The 24,000-nt window shown below is 37.6% G+C and overlaps 1 protein-coding gene across 2 annotated transcripts in view; it reads right to left on the bottom strand.

The window, feature by feature from the left end:
- ca10a (carbonic anhydrase Xa) overlaps positions 1–24,000 on the bottom strand; it is a 211,661-nt gene that overhangs the window by 185,619 nt on the left and 2,042 nt on the right. Inside the window, exon 1 of one of the 2 annotated variants that reach the window (XM_017482691.3) lies at positions 9,223–9,411. The exons of the other annotated variant lie outside the window; for it this stretch is intronic. Within the exon in view, the coding sequence (XP_017338180.1) occupies positions 9,223–9,253 (31 nt within the window). The 5' untranslated portion in view covers positions 9,254–9,411. Of the gene's footprint in view, positions 1–9,222; positions 9,412–24,000 lie in introns of those variants that run through there. 2 annotated transcript variants of the gene reach the window in all.

Raw genomic sequence — 24,000 nt, 5'->3', positions numbered from 1 at the left:
ACGTGATATTCCTCCTGCAACAGCATGCACAAATACCCGAAGCTGTGTGAATCCGCTAGAAAAAATTAAAAAGTCAAAAATAAATAATAATTTTAAAAAAAACAACAAACAAACAACTAACCAATTCCTCCCGTGAGCAATGTAGAAATATTAATTGAAAACATGAATCTGGTAAAAGTTAACGTACAACGCATATTAATGTTAGCTCGAATGTCAGATGTTGATGGTTTTCCTATGCCAGCACACCTAGACATTTTTTAAATCCTTCGTATGCTAGTTAACCTTCACACGACCTTCACAATTAGAATGTGTTCTTTTAAAGTCTAGCTAGAAAAAGCCAAATGTCTTAAACGAAAGGAAAACCTATGGTTCAAAACCTCACAAAATCAGTGAATAGTGCGAAGCTCTGTCTGTCCTTTCTAATGACGACTTTTTCAACCTGTGCTACATCTAGGACTTCAATTTTTTTTATTCAATTTTTTTTAAAGGCGGCATTCTTTCCGTTTTTATTCGCACGCACTGGGTGCAAAGAAAACTTTTAATTGAAACAGCGTCGTTTCCACGAGTGTCAAATCGACAGTGACATCTGTATTACAACTAAAAACATTTTTTATTAAAAAGAATGAAGGTTGTCTCCTCTATCTCTCAGCTACTCTGTCAGGAAGGATCTCTGAGCAGAACCCATGGTGCGAGAGGCAATCAAAATTCATCAGCTCGGTTCTCCAGAGGCGTTCAGGGCTAAATAATGCAGCGGAGTTTTAGAGAGACACCGCGATGAAGGAAAGACATCATAACATCTCTCGTTGTGGGAAAAACAAAGCCCACATACCTGCGGTTTAAAGTCACAATCATTAGCAGGGTTGACAGAGAGCCGAGAGGAAACCTCACTATTACATGATCGCTTCTGACAGCACAAGACAGCCAGATTGAGGCATTTTGTTCACCAATATTTACACAAAGGAGTTCAAGCATGTCATGATTCAGATATTTTGTGCACATGTTGACGCACATGAAATAAATATGATGCAAAAGAGCTAGCTTGCTAATTAACGCATTTAATAGAATATATAGTGTGGCTTGTTAACAAGCATGGGTGGTTACTAAATAATGAATAAAACACAATGGGATGATGTCATAACTTCTAGCTATAATCATTCCCTCACTAGTCTCCCCCCCCCTCACTCACTCACACTCTCTCTCTCTCTCTCTCTCTCTCTCTCTCTCTCTCTCTCTCTCTCTCTCTCTCTAATAAATAAATAAAACATAGCTTGTCATGTTTTACTCAGAAACTGAAAAGTATAAACTCCTTGAAAACTTTCCAGTGGTGGAAGTTACAAAATGATCTCTGGTTGTCACAAAGCACTGACACTGGAGACTCCTTCAGGTTACTGATCGGAAGGTCGGGGGTTCAAGCCCCAGTACTGCCAAGCTGCCGCTGTTAGGCCCTTGAGCAAGGCCCTTAACCCTCTCTGCTCCAGGGGGCGCTGTATCACGACTGACCCTGCGCTCTGACCCCAGCTTCCTAACAGGCTGGGGTATGTGAAGAAAACAATTTCACTGTGCTCTACTCTATATGTGACCAATAAAGACTCATTATCAGCTTGTTTTTTTTCTGAAACAGTTTTTTTTTTTTTGGTATTAAATCAAATCCCCACTAACTAGTAAGTTAAGCAAGCTAGTACGCTAGTTAATGTTTGCTTGGTGCTAAATTGTTAATACCTGATGGACTTAGCTTAGCTAATTTTGCTAATCTATAGTATGTAAATAAAACCAGACTGCCAGCATGATTTATTTTTATTATTTTACATTTACATTTATTCGTTTAGCGGACGCTTTTATCCAAAGCGACTTACAAATGAGGAAATACAAGCAGAGCGATATATCAAGCAGAGAACAATACAAGTAGTGCTACCGTACAAGATTTATCATTGAGTTCTAGAAAAGCAAAGTGTGCCGAGTAGAGGTGGAAGAACCAGGGTAAGTTTTATTTATTTATTTATTATTTTTTTTATTAAGGATAATGAGGGGTTGGCATTTTAGGGGTTAGTTACGTTAGCTGCTTTTTTGAAGATAGTGACAGATTCTGCGGTCCGGATTGAGGTTGGAAGTTCATTCCACCACTGAGAGACAGTTATTTTATATTTGTATAAATGGAAATGCATTTTTTTTTTTTTTTTTTAAATTGTTATACTCTCCATGCTCTCTTAAACATGCCTCGTCCATGTAAAGCTTTTCAAAATCCCATTTCACTACAAAACATTACACAGAAATGAGTCATATTCATATTTCATTATCACTCTGGTAAGACCAGCTGAGTTTTCTATCATTTGCCTGAAATTCATGAAGTAAAAATTCAGTCTGGCTCCAGGGAGCCCAGGACACACTGAATAGCCGTGATGCTAACACAGACATAATTCACATTTATTTTGCCTCGGGCAGAAACCTGACTAAATCTGATTAGCATACTGTGAGAAAAAGAAAAATCCTGAGCAGTCGTCAGGATGTTGCATTGAATTTCATTCAGCCGAGCTGCGAATCGAAGAGTGAATCCCAGAAAATGACCTCACATTTGGACAATTTCCTGCGTTTTACATACTACAATGAAAAAAAAGTAGCAATTTGCATACAAAGATGGAAACAGGAATCTGTATTACTAGTAAAATATTACTTTAACACTATATGGTGCATAGCATTAATACTTCTCATTGAACCAGTAACAAAGTTTGATTTTTTTTTTTTTTGGCTCATTTACATTATATTTACCTTGCTTGCTCACATTTTAGCTATTTTACAGTAAATGACCTGGTTTGACATTCATTAGCTTGCTATTCAAATTCGCTAGGTTATTGTTAAAGTTGGCATGCTTGCTAACAAATTAGCTACTGGAGTACACAATAAATTGGCTGGTTTGGATTTATCCAGCCTGAACGTGACCTTTTCTAATGGTTTTATATACAGAACAGTTAAAATTTGCTTGCTTGCAACAATTTTGCTTCTGGTGTTATATAGACAGACACGTATGGATATTGACCGAATAATAAACAAAGCGAGGCCAGTTTCTAGCAAATTAGCTACATTAAACAATAAATGATCTGTTTTGGCATTAGCTAGCTTGAAAGTTAACTTGGCTATTTGTTTTGTTTACACTAATAGCTAAGATTCGCTTGTTTGCTAGCTAGCAAATTACCTACTGGGTTACACAAGAACTTAGCTGGTTAACATTAGCTTGCTTGCTAGCTAATTAGCTACGTTATACAATACAGTAGTTGGTTTGACGTTAGCTAGCTTGCCACTGGAATCAGTGACTAGATTTAGAGCTAGATTTTCACGCCATGTCGTAATTAGCGTAATTACGAGATTCTGACTTGGAAAAAATCTTTCACATCCTCGTACAACTCGTAATTACAACTTGTAAACTGGGAATTTTCTGAGCGCTCCTGACCGCTGCGACGTCATGCGTAAAGCTTCAGCAGTAAGTAAAAAGGCGTTAAGGAGTTATCTAACAATATTTTTTTGTGTGTAGTAACTCGTGTAATTGACTATTTTTAACATCTTAATAATGTAAGATTAATCTGAAAATTAACAAAAAAGACATACAATACAGTTTAATGCAAAACCGAAGTTGTCAACGACATCACCTCACACTTATTCATTTCGGCGTATAGAAAGACATAACCCCAAGTCCGAGGACGTGAACGACGCTGAATAGAACGTCCGGGTTGTCATCTAGTAATTACGGTAACTCCGACATGGCGCGAATCGCAGCCTAATTACACAATATTCTAGTTACACTGTATAATCCTAGTGGCTAGCGTGCTAGCAATCCTGGCTAGCTATTAAGTGTTTAATACCTTGGTTAAGCCATCCAAGCAAACATTATCCAAATAAATAACACGCACGATAATTTGAACATTCACAATAGACGAGGCCCGTGAGTATTCATGTAATAGAGAGACACATTGTGTAGGCAGCAATACAATAACTAAAATAATAAAGAAATTAACGATTACAAATACCCTGCTGACTAGATTAAGAAAAATAAATGAACGTCCCCATTTCAGGCCACATTTTAGGCACAGTGATATAAATTCCATGCAGTAATTTACCACCAAACAGCAGTTATGTGGTAAATAAACATATTGGACGAGAGTTGATTGTCAGAGGTGGCCATTAGTATTCATTAGGACAGCGCTACAATGCTGTGGATCATTCATGCAGTGGGGAAAAGCGAAAAAGCGCCACAAATGCTGTGCATAAATGAAACTTGACCTTGCCAACAGCTGTGCTTACTGACTTATGAGATAATTATCTCTTACCCGGGCCTGTTTGTGTCACCGCATTATGGATGCAGCTGCAGCATGGTGATGTTTCAGACGCCGTCCCCGCAGGACTCTTTCAATCAACTCAAATCATCCTGAACGGAAGGCAGGAGGAGCGCAGGTCCGACTGCGGATCGTCCACATGCACCGAGTCGCTCTTTATTTAACGCTGTACAGCTCTAACGTTTACGACGATAGCAACGGCATCATCTGAACAAGATTATCTTTATTAGATTATGAATTGTGTGTGTGTGTGTGTAGAGGGTTTATTTACCTAGGGAAATACTTTTACGATAAAATCCGATTTATTTCTTAAATCCGATTTTTACTCTAAGTGTCCCTATTGCAAATTATAGCTAACTGGATCAGATTCATCTCTTTGGATTCGATGTATATTTACGCGTACTCTCATAATTATCGCCGCTCCATGAAGACTCGGCTAGATGTCATACACTGCCTTCTTTAAAGCGGGTCCGGACACCGAGATGGTCGTGATTATAAATAATTCTCTGTTTATTGTACTCTATATTTATTTATAAACATCTTGGCATTATGTCTCTTATTTCCATTCCAAAAAAGCACAGGGGATGCAAACTTTTGCACACGGCCGTATCTAGGCCGGTACTCTAAATGCTAAATAGTTTGAATATTACCGAGTGTATGAATATTACACTGCTATACCGCTGTACAATTCTGGATTCTGATTGGTCAGAGGGTGTTGATTAGTTTTCTATGACAGCAGCTCTGACGGTAGTGCAATAGTGTTTATATCAACGCACTCGTTCTCATACTTCATTGTTTCTACTGTTAGAAAACTACTTCTATTACAATTTATACAGTAGCCGCTCGAATATAAACGATAACAGGAAACAAGTTGTTCCACAACATCCCATAATATTAAAATGGTCAAGAATGGTTGGCGAATCGCTGTGCAATAAAATAGAATAGTGCTATAATTTACCGTAACACCCTATAACAGTACATCCCCAAGTGGTTTTTAATCATACCGCCATGATAAATGGATAATACAGCATTCCCTGATATTTTTAGCCTATTTTTCTACAGTAATGACCTGCACTGGAAAAAAATAAATAAATAAATGACGCTACTAGAGAAAGTATTAGCCTATTTAATATTAAAGTACAAAACATTAATTATGTCTCCTCTAAGACTGTCACAGTGTAATAGCAGGAAGTAGGACATGAACATGCATTCACAATCACCGAACACGTTCTAATTTAAGCGTCCTCAAAATTATATAATACAGCAAAGACACGATCCATCTCAGGACAAAACGCACGGTGGTGCATTTTATATCTGTCACACTCTCACTTCTTTCCGTTTCTCTGTGTCTCAGATGTACCTACCCTGCACTCACACACACACACACACACACACACACACACACACATAAACCCTTATACATCTGCATGGGATTAGGAGATTAGTAGACTAGATTGCGTGAACCCCAGCATGAGTAGGCAAGCTGTTCCTGCTGTATTTATTGTGAATCACCCCCCCCCCCCCCCTTTTTTCTTTAGCACATGGCCTATGCTTAAGCATTTTAAACACATTTTACACATAAAATTAAAAACAAACAAGCAAACAAACAAACAAATAAACCACCCGTTTGACCAAAATCCGATTTCCATCCTGCTAAAATAAAGTCATTCTCCCCTTTTGATTAAAATTATAGTAGCAATCAAACCGCAATTAATAGTATTGTGGCTTTAACGTCCGTGATTTTCTTAGCGAATTTAAAAAGCACAATAAAATAGCCTTCGTATCTTACGGTTTATTTCAATTGTAAAAACTACCAGATTTAAAAAAATAAAATAAAAAAAAAAAAATAATAATAATAATAATAAAATGCAATGTAATAGGTTGCACTGGATCGTGTGCTATTGTATACGCTGGTGGAGGCCATTTTGTTAAATTAAATCAAATTTGCAGTGATTACTGTTATAATACGTGATAAGTACATCCAGGACTGTTCAAACAGCAATACATTGGCAGTATACAGTGCGGTATTAGACTCCTATTAGATTTATTTTTAGCTTATTGTAGCGTTTCCTCTATGAATTGTCTTATTCATATATCATCATTTCAGTCTTTATTGTTCATTTTTAAATTGTCTCTTGCATTCAGGTCACACTATAATAATACATTTGACAAAGCAAAATGCAAGTGCTTAAGTGTTTAATTAAAGACGGTGGTCTAGATTGTTTTGTTAAAACCTCGTCTTGGCCGCTTGTACACACACAAAAAATTCAAATCTGGCAACCAGAAAAGAATAAACTGCACACAGACGATTCGCATAATCCGAATGAGGAGCCTGGAAAAGTGTGTGCGTAACCCGACTCTGAATACGAGCAACTTTCCCAATGACCTAACTTTTAAACTTAAGTTAATACCTCTGAATGCAGCTCTAAATCCCCAGTTCTACATAGAGAAGGACAAAACTGGGTCTAAAACAGATTCTCTAGGCTATTCTAGTCATTCTTAGCGTAGATGTTTAAATGACTGAAATGTATAAATGAACCTAAATATAGAATTTCCTTATAATAAATCCAGCTCCAGCGTCATAGCAGCCATAATCCTGACGCCTTTAGTCACACTCTCAGCATGTGACCTGTAATTTCGGGACTGATTTTATACAAATGACTTAGGACACCATAGAACACACTTAAAACCAATTAAGTAGCAACGTCAGCAAGATCTTCTGCACGGATCTTCACTGCAACTCATTCACCTTCTCAGTTGGGAACATATTTAGAATGCTAGACAACTTTGTTTCGAGTTCTTTTCTAGTATTTTGCTGTTGTGGCATTTTATCCGTACGCCCGACGTAATGAATGAACTTAAAACACAAATGTAATGAAACATTCACAGAAGTATTGAGGGTTTAGCGAAGATAAAGGAAGCAATTTTATGAGCCGTGAGCACGGCATATAAAACCATTACTTATATCCCCATAGTGGGTTGAACATATAAAGCTGTTTCTTCATATGCCCATTTAATGCTTCTGGAGATTTTCTTTAGAGTGTCTAAGGGAAGCAGGTCATATTTTACTGGTAGAGTATAAAAAGTTTTACTACTTTTTACAGCATGGCTGTAAAATGTGGATATTAATCAGGATATTCAATTTACCTCCACTCAGTTGCAATAAATAAGTGAAAATTAACTAAGCTACCTATTCAAACACTTCAAACGTCAGTAAAACATGCATAATAATAATAATAATAATAATAATAATAATAATAATAATAATAATAATAATCTCTTTTTTTTAATAATGCTGGTGTAAATATTTCTCGCTCTCGCAATACGAAAGCTGCTCTTTGACGGAATTAGACACACCATTGCATCGTAATTAATAAAGTCCTCCAGTAATAATGGACTAACCGGATTAACTGTCCAATTTCCTTTTTAAGTGGCTCGAAATGTCATGGTATGCTGACAAAGTGAAAAGAAATGAGAAAAAAATAAATAAATCACTTGACAGTCCTAGAGACAGAGTCAGCCATTAGCAGCCTTGCTACTGGTAATTAGTTTGAGATTAAACATATTTATTATGTAATATTAAATTGTAACACAAAGACGTGGCATCGATCATGATCTCTGGGCAAAAATCTGGAATTCCAAACCTCAGATTCCGAGTAGAAAGGTTTGTCTCCAGTGCGAATGCTTAGACATGTTCCTGAGCAGCTGCCATTTTGAGTTTTTAAGATCTGCCTTGTACTAGGATTAGTTTTTTGAGGTAGACTCTGCAGGAGGGAGACTTTTACAGACACATGGCCTTTGTCACTTTCTCCACAGTGCTGTTGAATAATTACCACTGAATCGTATTGGTCAGAGAGTACGGATTCATTTGATCATGTAGAACAGGAACAGTTTCTAAGCATTTCGACTTGTATAGTGGGCGCACCACATTAATGGATTCAAATTTGTTTAAGCTGAGCAAAGAATTATAGTTATTGACACGGTGAAGTTTTTATTTTCTATTTTTGAATAAGACGTTTATTTAACGTTTACAGAAGGAGTCTCCAGTTTTAGCACTTTATAAAGATTTTCCTGACACTGGAACAGTGAAGAGTTTGAGCTTTATGTTTTTTTTTTTTTTTTTAATAACCTGAAAAGCCACTTTTTGTCATATTACCTTCAAGAGAGAGAGTATTAAAAGAGGCTGGTGAGAGAATAATTGTTTATACAGTGCATACAGTCCCATTCACTAATATTGGAAGCCTTGGTAAATATGAGCAAAGAAGGTATAAATATGATGTAACACACAGGCCAAATTCCCTTATTAATTCATAACAATGGGTAAGACCAAGGAGTATAGCTGTGATTTGCAGCAAAAGGTTGTTGAGCTTCACACAATGGGAAGTGGCTATGAGAAAATAGCACAAGCATTGAAAATGCCCATTTCTACCATCAGGGCAATAATTAAGAAGTTCCAGTCGACTGGAAATGTTACGAATCGACCTGGAATTGGACGTGTGTCTGTATCGTCTCAACGCACTGTGAAGAGGACGGTTCGAGTGGCCAAAAAATCTCCAAGGATCACAGCTGGAGAAATGCAGAGGGTATTTGCATCTAGGGGTCAGAAAGCCTCCAAACCGGGGCAGTGGTGGCTTAGCGGTTAAGGCTCTGTGTTACTGATCGGAACGTCAACCAATCCACATCAATATTTAACAAAGATATTTTTTAAAACCTGTGTTGTGTTTGCAATTGCTTGATATATATGAAAGCAGAGTGTTTTTCTTTTTTTTTTTTTGTGAATTTCTTTTAAACAAACAAATCACAAAAATCCTCTTTGCTCATATTTACCAAGGGTGCCAATATTATTGGAGGGCACTGTATAAATCATTTCATCATGATATCCAATTAAATATGTACTCACATACAATCCTCAAGGCTTCAGCATGGTTCATTCTGAGACAACATAATTAGCTGTCTTCCACAACCAATATGGTGTAATTGTGCAGCAAAGCGATGATGTGTGGAGGCTTTTGTCATGTCCACAATCAATAATTCCTCCCCAGACCACCAGAGGTCACCCTCACTCATTTATTGACAGCGTTCCTTGATGGTGCTCACCTGTTTTGTGTTCCCCCAATTAGTTCCCAATTTAAGTTCTGTGTTTTCTCTCCTTAGTTGTGGAGCATTGTATTTGTGCATAGTTGATATAGTTGTTAGTATGTTGTGTTATACTTGCACTGTGAGTGCGTTTTGTTTTCACGTTGTCTTGCCTAGCCGTAGTCTAAGTTCCTTATTTTAGCTGTTCCAGTTTTTTTTTTTTTCCCAGTCTTTTTTGTTTAATTTTTCTTGTCCATCCATCCTTCTTCTATACCGCTTTATCCTTTTCAGGGTCATGGGGAACCTGGAGCCTATCCCAGGGTGCATCGGGCACAAGTCGGGGTACACCCTGGACAGGGTTGCAATCCATCACAGGGCACAATCACATACACACTCACATACCCATTCATACACTACGGACACTTTAGACACGCCAATCAGCCTACCATGCATGTCTTTAGACTGGGGGAGGAAACCGGAGTACCCGGAGGAAACCCCCGCAGCACGGGGAGAACATGCAAACTCCGCACACACAGGGCCACGGTGGGAATCGAACCCCCGACCCTGGAGGTGTGAGGCGGACGTGCTAACCACTAAGTATTTTTACTTGTCTTGTTATAAAAAAATTAAATCTTTTCTTCAATTGCATCCAACTCCCTGGATTCCGTGACCGCCCTGCTCGCCATGGCACGCACGTGGTAGCTGGATAAACTTTACGGACAAACACGCTGTGATTGGTCTTTACAGACTAGTTATGCCCAAGCCAATCCATTCTAAGTTCCGCATCCTCAAAACTCATTCTATTTAATGATCTCATATATCACCTGCATCGTATGTCCCTTTTCTTGTTCTAGATATGGAACAAAATTCCTCTCTTCCTTGCGTTCTAGCATTTGTTCATGTACGTCCTTACATGCTTAGGAAGTTTTAATAGCGCCACCTGCAGTACTGGATTGCTTCTAAACGACGGCTAATGCGAAAGCGCACACAGTATGTAAGCGTGTAAGCTCACAAAGGTTTCATTTTTTACCCAACCTTTGTAGCCATCGTCTCCACATATAGCCTGCTGAGGTCTTTCGACAAGTACTAGTTACATTAACACCCCGACCACGTCTTCTTCTAAGGCCTTCTCCCAAAGTCCACATATCTGTCATGTCGTTGAAGCGCAGACCTACAGGACTGATCACGGGAATGAGGGTGTAAAAGCAAGCGTATGGAAAACGTCCTCTTCAAAGCTTCATCACATCCCAGAACATTGCTTCTTGTGTTCTTTAATGATGGCTCGCCATTCGGCCGTTCAGAGATCCCGACAGAGTTACAGACGCAGTGTCATTACTCACTCAAACGCTCGTACAGATCGTTCCTATCAGCTGCAAGTGAGAGATAATTAGAAATAATTGGTTGTGGTTTCCAATGAAAACTTAATCTTCATTTTCCATCTGAAGATGAATGGAATTTGTAATCATTTCATTAATAACAAAAAAAAAAAAATTCACGTTGTTCACACCGACAAATTCATATAACTCATCGGGACGAAGTCAGCTGTCTTCATTCAGTCGTTCTGTTTCAAATGACGTGTAGTTACGATATAAATGAGCTAATTAGGTAGTTATATAAATGAGGTAATCGATCTCATATACTGCATGTTGGTTTAATCGCTTATTTTACAAATGAGGACCAGGAGATAAAATGTGCCCCATTTGGGACATGGCCATTTGGGTTCCATGATTATTCAAGAATTCAACAGTAAACTGTGGTATAATTTTTTAATGACTAAGAAGAATTGAACTCAACAAGACAGTGATGGCTATCATTAGCTGAGATCAATCCCATGCCCTCTGAATACACACTCATTTTCTTTCAGCGTTGCTTGGACAAATACAGCCACCACGCCGGGTTTTATTTCAACCAACAACACTGTTTTAAAATCTTTTAGTAAGTTATATATATATATATATATATATATATATATATATATATATATATATATATATATATATATATATATATATATATATATATATATAGATATATATACATATATATATATAGATATAGATATATATAGATATAGATATATAGATAGATAGGCTGTGTAGAGCAGTGGTCACCAACCCTATACCTGGAGATCTACTTTGCTGAAGACTTTAGCTCCAATCATAATCGTGCAGACCTGATCATCTCATCATTGCTTTAAGAAGTTCTTGATCATCTAAAACAGGTGTGTTAGATTTTTAGTTGGAGATGAAACCCGCAGGTTGATAGATCTCAAGGAAGAGGGTTGGTGACCACTGATGTAGAGCGTTCACCATACAAGTCCCTGTTACTATGGAAACTATACCATGTTCCAACAAGGCTGTGGTAGCTCAGCGGCTAAGACAGTGGACTCCTGATTGGAAAGTCATGAGTTCAAATCCCACCCACTGTTGGGCCCTTAACCCTCAACTGCTCAGTGATATAAATATGAAATAAAATGTAAGTCACTCTGGGTAAGAGCGCCTAGCCAAATGTAAATGCATTAGAACGAGCACTTTTATATAAACCTATGTTTGGTAGCTGCACTCCTAACAGAGCTTCCGTTATAAATAATTATCAAGAACCGTTTTTAGCCCCACAGTACGACAGGCAAGTATTAGAAGGAATGAAAATCTAAAAGAAATATGTTTGCACCTACGGTGCCGAAGAAAAATAATAAATATAGTGCATGGGAAACAAAGTACGAGAAACCACTCCGTTTAAACCAAGGCATCTTTCTATCAAGAACATGTTGTTTTCGATAACAAATAAGATTGCTGAGAATAACGTCCTGTTATTTAGAGATCTGACATTTACAAGAGTCAGTTTAGCTTCTACTTATGGGGTCTGGCTGCACTACTACGCTTGAAAGTGACATTAATCAAGTTGAATCAGTCCCTCAGTGTATTTCATTAATAACAAGATGTCTCCGAGTACAGTTAAATCCCATGAAGCTTCTAAATGGTTAACATGTAGGAGTAACAATAATAGTCCAATTTCTATATTGGATTTCATGTTCCTGACTGGAGAGGCGGGAAAAGTGTTTACATCAGCCAAACGCCACTTTCAGTCGTGATTTCTGTTTATAGATTTGGAGCTGCCATTGCAGAAATAACATTTTTTTGTCAATTTGGTTGCAGCAATATTTTATTAGCTTAGCCAACGGAGTCTGCCAGTCATTATCGATAGCCTCATTAATCAAACTATATTTAATTCAAGAATGAGTTTTTTTGGGGGGGTTTTCAGACAATACTGACATGATTTATAAAGATCCCATGAAAAGCTAAATTGAATGTGACGCCAGATAAGTAAAACATAAGAAGAATGAAACAATGCACAGCCAATCAAAAGATTGGACACAGCTTCTCAAAAGGTCTTATTTTTTTATTATTATTTTTTAAACTATTCTCTCGATATATTTTTTTAGAATAATAATGAATAAATTCGCTACAGATTAACATATTAATTATGCAGAGACAAAGAATAAGGTTAAACAGATGATACTCTCAATTCTGGACAGTATTCCTAACAAATCTTTGCACACTCTCGGTATCTCAACCAGCTTCATGAGGTTTTACTTAACGCTTCTGAATACGTCAAGTTCATCACGACTTCTCTTCGGTTCTAATCGAAAACTACTTGAAGTCATTTATTTCATTTTAGTCAGTCAAGTAAAAATAGAGAATCTTTAATGTAATAATAGTGGCATTTTGTTTTAAAATGATGAAATCCGAGCTTTAGCAACTTTAGTACCTGCCCTTCAGTCGTATGAATTTTTGCACATGATCTCAACGTGTTTAAACCTCATCTGCTTTCATAAATGCTGCCCTGTATTTTTCACTTCTAGGTAAAAAAAAAAAAAAAAAACACCCCCAAGCTGCATAATTATTAAAGCAAACATGTAAAACTCCTTCGATCCGGTTATCAAGTTTTCAGATTTTAACACAACCTACATGAACCTTTAGTAAATAAGGGCTTAATCGTTTGTCCAGACTAAACGGTGGAGTAATAAGATTGATGTTCAAAACGGATGTTTTGAAAAACAAACTGTAGCTAACGCACAATATACCGCTACTACAAGTGCACTGCATTTACTTTATATATAGATATACAGTTCCTTCCAATAATATTGGCACCCTTGGTAAATATGAGCAAAGAAGGCTGTGAAAAATTGTCTTTATTGTTTAACCTACTGATATTTTGTTCACCAAAATACTCTGCTCTTTATCAAAACTCAGCTTTATCAAAAAAATATATCTTTGTGAATTACAGATGTGCAACAATTATTGGCACCAGTATGAATTCATATGATGAAAAATATATTTGAAGTATATTTGCATTGATATTTTACATTTTTTTTTTTTTTAGTACACCTGGGTGACTAGAAACAGGAAATTGTTCTACCATGACTTCCTGTTTCACAGGGGTATAAATATATGAGTTAACACAAAGGCCAAATTCCCTTAGTCATTCATAACCATGGGTAAGACCAAGGAGTATAGCTGTGATGTGCAGTAAAAGGTTGTTGAGCTTCACACAATGGTTAGTGGCTATAAGAAAATAGCACAAGCATTGAAGATGCACATTTCTACCATCAGGGCAATAATGAAGAAGTTCCAGTCAACTGGAAATGTTATGAATCGACCTGGAATTGGACGTGTGTCTGTATCGTCTCAACGCACTGTGAAGAGGATGGTTCGAGTGGATAAAAAATCTCCAAGGATCACAGCTGGAGAACTGCAGAAGTTAGATGCGTCTCGGGGTCAGAAAGTCTCCAAAACTACAATCCGAAGTCACCGACATCACCACAAGATGTTTGGAAGGGTTTCAAGAAAAAAGCCTCTACTCTCATCCAAAAACAAACTCGAGCGTCTTCAGTGTGCCGACACTACTGGAGCTTCAAATGGGATCGGGTTCTGTGGTCAGACGAAACCAAAATAGAGCTTTTTGGTGGTAAACACCAGAGGTGGTTTTGGTGCACACAGAGAGGTAGCCATATGGAAAAGTACCTCATGCCCACGGTTAAATATGGAGGAGGATCTTTAATGTTTTGGGGCTGTTTTTCTGCCAGAGGACCTGGACATTTTGTTAGGATACATGGCATCATGGACTCCATCAAATATCAACAGATATTAAATGAAAACCTGACTGCCTCTGACTGAAAGCTTCAAATGGGCCGTGGTTGGATCTTCCAGCAGGACGATGATCCAAAACATCCATCAAAATCAACACAAAAATGGTTTACTGACCACAAAATCAAGGTCCTGCCATGATCATCCCAGTCCCCTGACCTGAACCCCATAGAAAACCTGTGGGGTGAACTGAAGAGGAGAGTCCACCAGCGTGGACCTTGAAATGTGAAGGATCTGGAGAGATTCTGTACGGAGGAACGCTCTCAGATCCCTCGCCATGTATTCTCCAACCTCATCAGGCGTTATAGGAGAAGACTCAGAGCTGTTATCCTGGCAAAGCAAGATAGCACAAAGTATTGACTAAAAGGGTGCCAATAATTGTTGCATACCTATATTTAACAAAGATATTTTTAATAAACCTGCGTTGTGTTTGCAACTGTTTGATATCCATGAGAGCCGAGTATTTTTGTGAATTTTTTGAACAAAAGATCAAAAAGTTAAACAATAAAAACACATCTTCACAGCCTTCTTTGCTCATATTTACCAGGGGTGCCAATATTAGTGGAGGGCGCTGTAGATATGCTAATGAGCATCAACTTGCTGACCCTGTAACTTACTTTTGTCAGTTTGACTGAAAGTCATACAACGCACCACAATGCATAGATAATACACCGGAGTCACCTTGATATTCCATTACAATAATTACGTTAACACATGGTAAAGAATTAAGATCCACTCCCAAGTTGTATCTGAGCAATCGAAAAGAACGCCTCTGACCACATTGGAAAAAATGAGTAGTTACATCTGTGTAAATGAGACTGTCATAAAGCCAAACAGGCATTGAGGAGAAACTGGGTTAAATGATGCGTTGCGAAATTCACGAAAGATCGACATTAATAACAAGGCTGAACGCGATAGAAAGCAAATATCTTCCATTCTCTATGAAGATAATAAGAGAAAATAGATTTTTTTTTTTAACTCGTCAAAATTGAGTGCTTGACTCACTTTAGAGTGCTTTATTTTTCACTAACAGTATGGTTTATATGTGATCAGACCAACACTAGCATCTCACTGATCTTGAAAAAAGCAGCACTTTGATAACAGCTTTTAGATGTAAGTAATAGATCAGTTCCAGAAAGCCCTGATTTCTCCAACGTGACTGAATTAATCCTGTTTTTAATCATTCAAATGAAAATAAAACAACGTTTCGTAAAACACAGGTACCAAACAGTCCCTCCAGGACTCTATGATTTTGCGATCGCAGAAAATTAACGCCCAGTCAAGGAAACTCTGCAGTATTCGCAGATTTTTCAAAAATGACTGTAGATTTTCTGCAGATTTGGGCCAAGATGCATCATGTGACATCATCACAACACGCATTCGGCCAAAGCCCTCTTTGATTCATGAGTACAGCTAAAAGGTCTCATTTGACTGTAAACATCACTGTGAGAGAGCCCGTGCGACAATTTTGTGCAATTGCAATTTCGCAACTCAAGTCGTTTTCCTCCAAAATATGCACAAAAAAAAAAAAAAAACCTCTACAAATGACATGGCGAACGTTTTCAAAAAGTTGTAGCACAATCAAGTATTTTAGGACGCAACAATCACAAAAAACTCAGCGAAGTCCCGTACGGCCTGACCAAATATTATTACCTATGACATATCGAGTACAATTTTAAAGCTTACCACGGTATTAGAAATTTCTCCTTGAAAACTTGGTATTCTTCCTGATTTTGAAGAAATACAATGAACAGTTTTGGACTAAACTCCAGTTTATACATCATAAGTAAACCGTTGTAAAATGTAGAATTTTAGTCAGGTTTCAGTTCACACTAGTAGTAGTAACTGAAGGAGCTGTAGGAGTAAACGTACATTGTTTATTTTCCTTTAGTGGATGTGGTAAACCTGTCTGATTTTTATGAGAGCCCTGATTGATATGAGAGTGAGTCAAATGAAAACCTTAAAAGTGTGACATAAAGTTCATCAAATGTTTACTAGTAATCCTGACACTCACTGAGTGCTTAAACACTTGCATTGAATTGAAATGGAGATTATGTTGGACAATGGACCAACAAGTTTAGTCCATCTTGTTACTAATTTATAAGCCTCAAATATCCTTAAAATACACCTTGGCGATGTTTGGATCAGTGCCAAAATGTAGTCAGTTCATACGACGTTATCCACTTACAGTGTGTATGTATATATATATTTTATTTTTAAATATTGCACTAATGAGATTCATACTGATGGACTGACGAACAGACAGACGGACTGATGGCAAAAATCTTAGACAGTCAGACAATGGGCCTTGGGTTCCTGAACATAAATGTGTACATAAATGTAACATCTCTGTATAACAAACAGGAAGGAAGCTATTGAAGAAAAAAAAAAAAAAAATATATATATATATATATATATATATATATATATATATATATATATATATATATTTCTCACATTTGACCTTACTGGGACTTTGACTCTGTTTGGATCATTTGCAAAATCTAATCATTACATCGGATACTTATTTAACAATTCCATTTAACCAGTCCTTCTTGAGGAACTACGCTTACAAGGTTCTCAGACATGCACGGGCAGACAGACAGACAGTAATTAAGGTTTTTATTTTACTCACCCTTGTACTTTTCCAGAACTTTGTGCCTTGGTGTTCATGATGTTGTTTGTTTAGATATGGCCTCTAACACACTCTAGGGGTGTGTCTCAATCAGCTCCCTAGTTCTGTAGTCGGCCATTTTAAGGGCTGTCTCAATCACACGATCCTTCCAGTGTACTGCAGCGTTCGCACACTAAAATATCCCACAGTGCACCGCAACAACCAGGGAGCATCGATGCTCACTATGTTCGCTTACTGAAAATGACGTCATATATTCCGAAGCCTCTCAGCTCGAAAAAAAAAAAAAAAAGTGGGACAAAAAACTCTCGGCCAACTTTGTCGTTGTAGCTCTCAAATGATTACTCACGTGAGTGATTTTACATTCTACATACGGTTTGTTTGAGTCTAACGACTTTTAAGTGTTTAAAGAGATTTTTTTAGCGTGCCTATGGTCCTGCTTGATTTAATATAACAGAAATACGTGTGATTAAGCTAACAAGTTTATATGACATATAAATCTTAAATATTTTTACGTTTTTAATTTTTGGTGACGTTTTGCAACCCAAGTACGTGAGTCGTGTCGCCGGAAATTGGGTTATCGGTGTCCCAATGTGTAGTGAGCCAGGGTCCTTGCCAGTGCCCGAACTCATGCACACCATATATTGATTCACTACCTAGTGAACTTGGGAGCTGGTTGAGACGTACCCGAGGTTCTTCAAGGAATGGCCGGATCTATATTGAGGTCATGTGACAATTTAATTGTACACAAGTGGACACCATTCAGCTAATCACATGACTCCTGATGGTAACTGGCTCACCTCCAGATCCACATCTAAACCTTTTGCTTTAGTGCTATAAGGACTTACATTTAACAACTCTTAATATTTAATACTTTCTTTAATTAGTTTGTAATATAGTCTAAACGTCCAAAATTGAATCATATTATTATTTCTAATAATTATCCCAACAGTCCAATTTTATTTTCATTATTTTTTTTAAATGATGTACATCATTACTGGTTATCACTTCCTGTTAAAAATTATTTTACTTATTATGGGCCTTTGTTTTTTTTTTTATTTCATTTTCTTTATTACCTTTTATTTTCCTTAAGGCTTCCTGTTTATTGCATCTTGTTTTTTTTTTTTTTTTTTTTTTTTTATATTTCCTTCTACAATAAAACTCCCTGGGCCACATTTTAACTGTAGAAATGATAGCACATTTACATTTTGGACAGTTATTCACTCGACAGAAAGGCATTTTATTTATAATTAAATGTTATGTTTCACCCGATGCCTCTCGACGTCTACACCGTCAAAACTACTCCACGATTAATGATGAAACAAGGCTGACGATACGCTTACGGGTATTTAAGTTCCTGAAAATGAACATGACGTGAATGTGTTCAATCTTGATGCTCAGTAGAGGCCACGGCAGAAATCTTGGCTTTAGTCAGAGCCAATGCAACTGAGATTATTGATCTGAATAAACTGCAATATACATGAACTTCTGAGTAGATTTATATTAATATATAACTTTGTCATATTGTAAGTAAGATGCTCTGGCCTCTTGACATGGAAACAAACATATCACCTTAGCACAGATTGTTCCTATTACCTGTATCCCTATATATATACCCAAGTGAGAGAGAGCGAGACAGAGAGAGAGAGAGAGAGAGAGAGAGAGAGAGAGACTTACACAAAATTACAAATAACTCATGCTAGAGAACAGATTGTTCATCTACAAGCTCAGCTTCTCATTTCTCGTTCCTCCTACATCATGCAGTGCTGAGATGTTTCCGCTCAACAGATAGCCATTTCACTTTTTGTTTACTTTGATTGCTTCTGATTTTTCTATATTCTGATTGGTCAGAAGGTGTTGATTCATTTTCCATAACAGCAGCTCTGTAATAGTCAGCAGCAGTACAGTAATGTAGCTACAAATTACAGGTTTATATTAGTGCTCTCGTTCTAATACATTATCTATAGAATATAGAAGCAGCTCATACACAGATTCTTGAAAGAGAAAGAAACAAGTGGGACGAGCACTGATGGGTGCTACAATGTAAGCGGAAGTAACTTGTTTCACGGATGTTCCTCGACATTGAAGGTAGCTGCAAATGGATAAAACGTACAACGCGGTGATCATTAATAAATCAGAGATGTAATCATTGGCAGATTGCTGTGGTTTAAGAGTGGTTTAATCACCCTGAAGTTGATACTTTTCCTACAGTCGTGTGAAAAAAAATAAGTACACCCCATGGGAATTGTTGGCTTTTTTGACATACTTGGACAACCAAACATTTGATCCTCTTTGAAACAGTGCCTATTAATAAAGGTGATACACGCTATCAGTTGACACACTGAAGTGATATTTTGCAGTGATTTTCACATTTTAAAATAAAAATACCGATTCAGTCATGTGGAAAAAGTAAATACACCCCTACATGTAGCACGCCTTCAAATCCATAAAATTAGAATCAGGTGTTCAAGATTGGGTGGCAGTGATCAGAACCTGCTTAGGAAGTGCAGCTGGAACCTGCCTTATGTCTGGTGTTTCTTTGTTATTGAGGTGTGTGGTGTCATCATGCCAAGATCTAAAGAGTTCTCTAAGGCATTCAGAAAAAAAAGGTTGTCGATGCCTATGAGTCTGGAAAGGGATTTAAAAAGATCTCCAAATTATTTGAAATCTACAAATGGTGCAGACTTCATATGACTGCCAATTTGTCCAGGACTGGCCATCCCAGCAAATTCAGTCCAAGAGCAGATGCAAAAAGAAGTCTCCAAGAGCCCCAAAATTTCATCACAGGATCTGCTAGTAAGTCTCGCAACTGTTGGTGTCAGAGTGCATGCGTCTACAAACAGAAAGAGATTGCACAGATTTGAGCTGCACGGGCGGCGAGCCAGGAAAAAGCCTTCGCAAGACTACAGTTTGCCAATAAGCATATAGGTAAAGACCAGGCCTTTTGGAATAATGTGCTCTGGACAGACGAATCAAAGATAGAGTTGTTTGGCCACAGTAATAGCAGACATGTTTGGAGCTGACCAAAGACAGCTTTTCAGGAGAAGCACCTCATACCAACTGGTGGTGAAGCACGGTGGTGGAAATGTTATGGTTTGGGGTTGCTTCTCTGCCTCAGGGACTGGACAGCTTTCATTCATTGATTCAACTATGAATTCTGCATCATATCAAAGAGCGATTGAAGATAATCCGAGGCCAACTGTCCGGAAGTTGAAGTTGAACCAAAAATTTACGCTTCAATAGGATAATGATCCTAAGCACATGAGCAATTCCACCAATGAATGGATCAAAAATAAAAGAAATGGAGGGATATGGAATGGCCTAGTCAATGACTGGATTTGAAATGTTGTGGGGGGATTTGAGATGGGCAGGACATGCAAGAACACCCTCAAACATCTTACAACTGAAAGAATATTACATGGAAGAGTGGTCAAACATTCCAGCAAGCCTGGTGGACAATTATGCAAAATGCCTACAAGAAGTTATTAATGCTAAAGGGGGCAATATTTGCTTCTGGGGCCAAGGGTGTACTTACATTTTCCACAGAAGAATATCATGTCTATTGAAATTTCTCTTGAATAAATGATTACTTTCTTTTTTGATTACTTTCAACATACTTTCTTTCTTCTTTTTTTTTTAATAGATGAGAAAAAAAAGCTGAATCATAGTATTTCCCAAATGCCCTCTTAATGCCTTAAAGACAATTTTACACACAGGAAAATAAAATGCAAGAACCAGTTAGCTAGCTGTCTAGCCAGCATACAAAATCGTTACCTTTATGACAACCAACTAACAGTCAAATAAACAAAATAGTGTTTGATATTAAAAAAAAAAAATACATCTTTGCGATCCATGCATCTTTGAGGATCTGCTATGGTTCCTCTGTAGACCTGAATTCCATACAACCTTGAAGATTGATTTCATTTTTATAGAAACCTTCTTCTCTACTGACACACTAATGCAAAAAACATAATATAATATAATATATGCGCAATTTTTTTTTTTTAGTAACGTGCTGAGCCGCCAAAAGTGCTTCAGTGCTTCTTGGAATCGATTCTACACGTCTCTGAAGCTGTACCAGAGCCATGAATAGCCTTCTTCCTTAGCTGCTCTTGTGATGATGGTGGTATAGAGCGCTGTCGAAGACATCACTCCAAATTCGTCCATTGGGTTGAGGTCCCATGAGTGTGAAAGTCTTTGCATATGATTTACACCATTTTCCTCCCCATTCAGTGAGCCCTCATGCTTTGTGGATGGGGCGGAGTCAACCTGGAAGAGACCATGCCCAACAGGAGAGAAATGTTTCATCATAGGATAAAGATGATCTGTCAGAAGAACTGAGGTATTGATGTGTAGCGATGCTTCTTTCTAAGTGTACAAACTAAGTGGCGCCAAACCACGGCAACACACACACGCATAACACAGCCACTGGTTCTCCTTAAATTTCTCATCCGTCTGGAGGTTGTGTGAGCACGTCAGTGGTTCTTTGTCAATTCACAATATTTCACTCATAAAAAAACCTTGACCACTGAGCGATCACTGCCCTCTATAGCTTCAAGGACAGAAAGCAGGACACATTACCGCACTGATCCTGACCTGGAGCTCCTGCATGATGTAAACTCACACTAGGACGATAACAGTGATCATAACAGCAAACACTATACACCTGGCATGACAGTCATGCTCAAAAAGCTTTATGCATTAATATGAGTTGAAATTGTCAGAAACTTCATAAATTCTGAAGACTGATATATTTAAGTAGCTTTTTTTTTGTAAATAAATAAATAAATAAATAAATAAATAAATAAATTCTTGGTCAGTATCTACGCTACTGTTCAAGTGTCTTGGTGGAAAGAACCAAGATCACTTCTTAAGTCTGACTTTAGATCAGTGATTTATTCTGACTCAAGTCTGAATAAACCACACACAGACAATGAAAAGAGTAAGGTTTGACGTGACACGAGTAAGGATTGACCTGTCCCGGGCCGTATCGATCGGCATGATTTCCAGTTCATCCAGACACAATGAGAGAGGTTCTCATTCTTCGTCCACAGGATGCTGACTAAACTTCATCTGTAGCCAAATATTGTAATAATGTGAAGGCATAAAGAAAACTCAGCCTTGATAGCAGCAATAAATCATCCACCAATTTCCTACAGGAGTCTCAACGCAACTGGGACACGTTCATGGAACATTAATCCAGAATCAGGAGGTAAGAAAAAACCAGAGGTGTGCTTCTGAGCATGAATATCACTGAATCGTGGATCGATGGATCGAGATCTGAAGACTTCCCTGCCCTTATGTTTGAAAATAATGATACTGGTATTGAATGTGAGCACATTTAGCATTGTTTGTGGGTCATAAGTGTGATCTGCACAAAGTTTTAACCACATTCTTGGACAATATGCCTTATCTGACTGCACTTGAGTGATCATAGCTGCTAGAAACCTGCTGAAATGTCTCCATTGAATGAATCCAGGACCAGATCCAGAAGAATGTGTAGGAATTTGAGGTCTCATCATGGGCTCACTGGTCTGGACATGTTTTGTTCTTGACCTGGTGAACCATCCTCAGAGATATAGAGTACGTGGAGCAGGTCGGTCTTGCTGAGGTTTAGTTTTAGGTGATTAGCTTCCATCCATGATGAGATCCATGCAGGAACATGAGTGTCTGTGAGACAAATCCACACGTCTTCAATTTTTAAGAAAACACAGAGATTAGATTAGATATTGATCTGATAATAGCATCCTCACAGTGCCTGAGTGAGACTCTGGAAGCTTCTGTTGCTGAGTTACACGGGCAGCCTCTTCCACCAGTTGAACACAAGCCATATGTTGCAACTGCACAACAATTCTCTACAACTCTAGAATGAGGTGCTTCATAGCTTCACCAATTAGTAACATGTTGAAAAATCAACAGGAAACACCACATGTCCGGCATTTCGCTGACTGAGTAGTAGTTTATACCTCTCGTTTACACGTGCCATTGCAAACAGTGTATTTCATGTCAGTTGGCCCATGCCTGGTGAACACAGACCACCGAAAGAAATGAAATTAAATAAATAATAATCGTTCAATGCGATTCAATTATTTATTAAAAATATATTTTTAAAAATGTGAAATGACAGTGTGTCAGTAAATGAAGTAGTTGATTTCATTACATGTAATTTATTTATAGGTCAGTCAGTAAACCAACTACAGGTTAAGGGCACATTTTAAGGCATTTATTTAATTATTTATTTGTTTATTTTAACTTATACATTGAAATATTGCTACTTGGTGCAATTCTTAATTTAAGTACTTTACAAACTCAAAGGTGGACTGATATGTGACTGGACACTGGACAGCTCCTTTAATAGATTGTAGGGGTAATTATTATTATTATTATTATTATTATTATTATTATTATTATTATTATTATTATCCTATTAATTTTTTGTATTTGTGTTGTGTCAGAGTGTTTCTGAGAGAATCTATGAATCTTAAAGGTTCTATGTAGAAACTAGTGTTTCAATACAGACGGGATTCCGGACAGTTCTTCCCTTTAAGAAGCTAAGAACAGTTAAATATTATCCCTTTTTCTTTTCCTTTTTCTTTTTAAATCAGGAATATGTGCTGTCATACTTAGAAATGACGTAATATTCAATAGTTTACATTTCACTCAAGCTAAGATATTAGATTTAGACAACATACCTATGATACTAGAAGGCACTTTGTTTCATCTGCATGAAATCTTGCATGCGTGTTGGAAACGGACCAATCACAGCGTCAGAATAAGTAAGGGCGTTAGAGGGGTGTGGCTTTGACAGGAATCGGTTTTAAAA

This window comes from Ictalurus punctatus, chromosome 13 (assembly GCF_001660625.3).
Source record: "Ictalurus punctatus breed USDA103 chromosome 13, Coco_2.0, whole genome shotgun sequence".
Taxonomy (NCBI): domain Eukaryota; kingdom Metazoa; phylum Chordata; class Actinopteri; order Siluriformes; family Ictaluridae; genus Ictalurus; species Ictalurus punctatus.
Note: the sequence above shows the minus strand (reverse complement) of the source record. Positions and strands in the feature narration are given on the sequence as shown.